The 6020-nt window shown below is 38.4% G+C and overlaps 1 protein-coding gene across 1 annotated transcript; it reads left to right on the top strand.

Moving 5' to 3' along the window:
• The first annotated feature begins 597 nt into the window (after nucleotides 1–597).
• On the top strand, nucleotides 598–1563 carry LOC129688747 (olfactory receptor 52N1). Its single transcript, XM_055623708.1, has one exon. The coding sequence runs from the start codon at nucleotides 598–600 to the stop codon at nucleotides 1561–1563; it is 966 nt and encodes a 321-aa protein (XP_055479683.1).
• Nucleotides 1564–6020: the final 4457 nt, after the last annotated feature.

Below are 6020 nucleotides of genomic sequence, written 5' to 3'. Positions count from 1 at the left end.
TCATCTGGTAGGGGTTAGGAAGCAATGTAACATTGATAGCACTTCATTTTTACTTTTGAGAGAGTCCTGTGGTCTTGATTTAAAGAATGTATTGTTACAAACAGATGATTTATATTCTGGGCTATTTAATAATTTTTCTGAGTATAATAGAGGAGTTTAAGCTAAGAAGAAGTTGAAATCATTGCCAGAAGGACCATAAAGTAAAACCTTTTAAAGTGAGATATAGTAGAATTACTGGTGTTTACTGATATTACAGTACAGACCAGACATCATGTGAATGAGTAATGGCTGGGACACAGCAAATGCTTTGTCCATTAGAGGCCACCTGTAGTCTGTGGACTGGATGACGTGACAGCAACCCAGACTCGGGACCCGCCTTAACCTTCTGAAATCTACCACTAAAGGTATGCACACAAACTGTATGTGTCACACACAGAACTTTGGGGGAGCACATGCAGTCAGCTAGAGATAGACCCACAAGATAAACAATTATCGGGAAGGAAGTTATGTTTGTTATATAGTCTATGATCTTTAGGGATTTTTTCTTTTTACAGAGACAAATCTGGGATGGTCTACCATGAACTTCCAACACTCATTATGTCACTTGTAAATGCCAGCAGCCTGACTCCAGCTTCATTCATCCTCAATGGCATCCCTGGCCTGGAAGAGGCTCATGTGTGGATCTCCTTCCCGCTGTTTACCATGTACAGCATTGCTCTTACAGGGAACTTTGGACTCATCTATCTTATCTACTCGGAAGAGGTCTTACACAGGCCTATGTACATCTTCCTAGGCCTTCTTTCCTTCACAGATGTGCTCATGTGCACCAGCACCGTTCCCAACACGCTTTTCCTCTTCTGGTTCGGTCTGAAGGAGATTGACTTCAAGGCCTGCCTGGCCCAGATGTTCTTCGTGCACACCTTCACGGGGATGGAGTCTGGGGTGCTGATGCTCATGGCCCTGGACCGCTACGTGGCCATCTGTTACCCTCTGCGCTACGCCACCGTCCTCACTAATGTGGTCATTGCCAAGGCAGGGACGCTCACTTTCCTCAGAGGCGTATTTCTCGTCATCCCTTTCACTTTCCTCACCAAGCGCCTGCCCTACTGCAGGGGTAATGTCATCCCCCACACCTACTGTGACCACATGTCTGTTGCTAAAATATCCTGTGGCAGTGTTCAGATCAATGCCATCTATGGCCTGATGGTGGCCCTCTTGATTGGGGGCTTTGACATCCTGTGCATCTCAGTCTCCTACACCATGATCCTGAGGGCAGTGGTCAGCCTGTCCTCAGCAGACGCTCGGCAGAAGGCCTTCAGCACCTGCACTGCCCACATCTACGCCATCGTCATCACCTACGTCCCGGCCTTCTTCACCTTCTTCACGTACCGCTTTGGGCGGCACACCATCCCTCCCCACATACACATCATTATGGCTAATCTCTACCTGCTCATGCCTCCCACCATGAACCCTATCGTGTACGGAGTGAAAACCAAACAGATACGGGAGAGCGTCGTTAGGTTCTTGATGAAAGGAAAAGAAAATTCTTCTCATAAAAGTTAATGGACACATCTGAGAGGCCATAGGTCCCTTAGGCTGCTTCAGGTCAGAGAAACCTTTAAACCCCGTGTCCGGCTGTAAGATGTGCATAAATATGGCTTGGATCCTTCTGCCTGTTTTGAACAACTGCAGTCAGTCTTCTGTAAATAGGGAGCCTGTTATGAACTCAGAATCTCCTCCCTTGATCTCTGGAAATTCACTGCTTTCAGTCTTCATGGACAAGTATCTCTCTCCTGAGTTACAATCTTCCAAACATGAGAGTGGTTGGATCACTAGGCCTGGAGTTGACTGTTTCACAAATATTGATAACTGAAAACAGATGGCCTATCTAACATTTGTGCTTGTTTTCTCAACTTTCTGCTCGAAAAATCACTTGGAGTTTATTGCTATTCCCTGTGTTATCTGTTTTCTAATCTCAGATTTCCCAGCTATATATTCATTTGTAATTCATACATGTGCTCATTAAAAAAAAACTTTTAAGAGCTAGGAATCATGGAACACCTATACTTTCCAGAGGTAGGTATGACAGCAGTATTCATCAGTATCAAACTAACTGAAAGAATAGTTTGGGCTTAATCAAATATACTAATGAATGAAAGACATGAGATACGTGCTTTCGTATCTCAGGCAAACTAATGTGTGTCATTAGAAATCAGAATAAAATCTGCCTTCTAGACTAAGGCACCAAGGAAAGAAGGTATGTCAGAGATGCTTTTAATTTAGTCTTTGTCATGGATGACAGGTGATAAATCATGGATCTTTTATTTATGATGTGAACTTTTTCTTCACACCCACTTTTCTTCAATATAATTTTTGTTTCTGATAATATGAACTGAGCAATACCCTGTCTAATCTTTGAAACATTTCTTTCTACCACTTATGCTAGCTCTGCATGAGTCATGAATGTACATGTTTTCTTTTTATTTCAGAAGAATGTTAAAATTAGTAGAAATTATATTTGCATGTTTGGTACAAATTATAATAAAAATGTAGATAAGATCACACTGAAAAAAATTCCTTTGTTCAAAATCTTCTTCACCTAAATCATACACAGAATGTTCTTTTAAACAGATTGTGCTCTTTTAAACATATATGTGCTTACACTGTTCCTCTGACAATTCTCCTCCAAGGTGTGCTTGAACTTTAAATAAATTATTAATCACTCTGTTACATACAATGAGAATTTAACTCAATTAATACGTTTGTACCTGTTCTCTCTAGACAGTGTATAAGCCATCTGCTACACGTATGTTCTGTACTATCAAATGTGTGGTACACACAGTATGTGTGGATACATTATTGTTAACACCAAATCAATGTAGGGAGCCATATATTTGATTTTTCTGATATTAAGAAGGTTTGTTTGATCTGATTCTAGGACTCTTCCTGAACTTATTTATAATTTCAGAAGAGTAATTGAAAACTAATAAACAATTTTTGATTTGGTACTACCATAGCATACTAAGGAGTGTGGAGCATCAACTGATCACTTTACGACCAATCCAGGATTTTAATTCCTTCACCTTGATCCAGTGATATTAACCTATCTTTTCAGAGATGTCTGAGAATATATTTTCTTAGTTAAACAATAGAGACATTTGTTTGGAATAGGATCATTTAGAAAATTTAAAACACTGAGAAATTACATTGTGTATGAGAACAAGTGATGGTTAAAATGCCTTAGGAGAGGATAATAAAATTGCAAATGTATCATAGAAAGGAAGAAGAAAAAAAAACCACAGCAATAAAATCTAAAAGTAAGCCTGTCCAAACTGTGCACATCCATAACACCAGCTTTTCAATAGACGGGGGTAAGAATTGTGAGCTCTAGGCCATCCTAGACACACAGTAAGAAATGGTTTAAAAAGCAGACAAAAAGAATAATTCAGAGCATTATGGATATTGTGTCTAGGAAGAAAACTGTCTTCAGTATCTAAGAGTATCTGAAAAATCATAAATAGGAGCAACTATTAAAATAAAAAAGTCTATCTAAAGTACCATAAAATGTGTTCTTTCCAATACACCTTTAGGTTTGCAAGATAAGCAGCAGCAGCTGACATATTTATAGAACACAATGTGATATATAGGTACAATTCGTGTATAGTTAAATGATAAAATTGGATTGGAAGCATGTCTGTAACCTTACATGTTATTTATTTTTCTCAAAATAAAACTCAAAACCCTACCATCTCCCAACTCTACAATAAAACTACCGATGATATTCTCTATACTGACAGATTTGTACAAGTTGGCTCGCCTTGTCTTCTGCTCAAAATGCCCAGAGGTTCTGGTAAACACTGTTCCGCTATCAACATCTATGAGCTCAGCGATTTCGATCTCACATCTAGTTGAAATAGTACGGTACTTGTCTTTTCCTGACAGGTGTACTGCAGGCTAATGTCCTCCAAGACCATTCATGTTCCCCCAGCATGTATATATTACATCTTCTGAATGTCTGTTGATGAACCATCGGATTTTGATTGAATTTCTAGCCAGTGTATATTGGATGTTGGAATGATATGTTTCATTCTCATTTTTATGTTTTTAACAGACTCATATATTTTACTTTTTTAATTTCTCCAAACACCAAAGCAAAATATGGAGGGCAGAGGATACTCTGAACAGGTCTGAGTGGTGCTTTAAACCAAATTACTGTGGATGAAAAACAAACAAAAATCATTCACAGGATGCTCTCCCTGGAGGATGTCTGGAGTCTGGGCAAGGCAGAACTGATAAGCATTATAAAGGGGGCATTGTGAGGATGTAAAAATTTTGAGAGACATAACGTTCTGTTTTTCTCCAGAGAAAATTAACACAGAAGAAACCAAACAGTGCATCAGGTAAAACGATAAATTATCAGTCCATTTCTTGTTTTTACACAATTTATTACATAAATTGTCTATTATAAGATTTTGTTTAATGAAACACATGTACAAACACAAGAAAACGTGAAATTCATCCTGGCTTAATCACCAGTAGCCTAAGGCAAGCAAATTAAACACACACACTCATTACATGGGTTTAAGTTTTGAAACTAAAATATAATTATATCTATTTCTCCCTTCCCTTTCTTCTTCCATCCCTTCACAAGCCCCACCCCTTTGCTATCTTGCATGCCAATCGCCTCCTCCTATAATTTCAGTTACACACACACACACACGTGTGTATTCCTAAATATATAAATACAACCCTCTCTGTCCATATACTATTACTTGTCCGTATATAATTTCAGCAGGAAAATTAATGGTTACAGCTAATTCAGCTCTGGAAACAACTTCTTTTTCAAGAAAATGAACATTGTCTTTATGTTCAAAGGTAAGTATAGAACATAGACTTCAGTTCATTTGGGGTCTCTTTTTTATGTATGTACCAATGAGGGCCTAATTTTTTAACTTCAAATATAAATATCCACGTTTCTCAACATCATTATCACAGAGACTATTGTTTCCCTGTTGTATCATATTTACTAATTAATAAAAAATCAGTATCAGGGCAGGAAAGATTGATCAGTGGTAAAAAGTGCTGGCTGCTATTTAGGAGAACCTAGGTTCAATTTGCAGCACCCATATGAAAACTCACAACCATCTCGACCTCCAGTTCTGTGGGATTTACTGCCCTCTTCTAGCCTCTATGGGCGCCAGGTATGCATGTGGTACACATATGTACATACATGAAGACAAAATATTCATGTACATAAAAATAAAATGATAAGGTAAAGAATTAAAACCAAATTTGGCTACAAATGTGTGGATTTATTTGTACTTTTATATTTTGTATCATTGATCCACATGTTTGTTTGTTTTTTTTAATGGCATTATCAAGCTTTGGGTGACTCTAGCATGTGTTTTGTTTGAAGTCAGATAGTAACTTTCCTGCTTTGCTCATTTTGCCCGCAGTTGCTTTGGCTAATTGATATGCTTTGTGGTTATTTTTAGTCTGTCCTTCCAAAGACTTTTGTTGCGGGTTATTTGATCCCATTGTGAACCTTGAGACTGCAAAAGCATGTGTCTTGTTTGGTGTGACTCAGCCTTAGCATCCACATTTAATACAATTTCTCGTTTATTGTAAACAAGTGGTTAAGGTGTGGCTCAGCCCTAGTACACCCTTTAATCCAAGAGCTTTCCTTGTATAGAATTATATAAAGTTAATCCTAGGTCATCAGGCAGAGCATGATATCAGCTGACAGGGAGTAAACTGAAAGGGTATTTTAAGATAGTGTGGAGAAGAAAAAGCTTTTAGCTTTTTTCCTTCTGGGATGTGATCTGAGTGGAAAGACCTTTTCCTTCAGGGATGGCAGCTGAGTAGGAAGATCAGGTGGGCGCACGCTTTCTCTGCCTCTCTGAGATAGCAAGTTTTCACTCCAGCATCTGGCTCCTGAGTCTGTTGGTAAAATTGAAAAATTGGGACTTTATTGTTTTAAAATAAACATTTTGTATTCAGTTCCATTGATTTACCGGTCG

Source organism: Psammomys obesus, unplaced genomic scaffold, assembly GCF_907164565.1.
Source record: "Psammomys obesus unplaced genomic scaffold, mPsaObe1.curated_primary_1811, whole genome shotgun sequence".
NCBI classification, from domain to species: Eukaryota; Metazoa; Chordata; class Mammalia; order Rodentia; family Muridae; genus Psammomys; species Psammomys obesus.
This window is presented reverse-complemented; position numbering and strand designations above follow the sequence as displayed.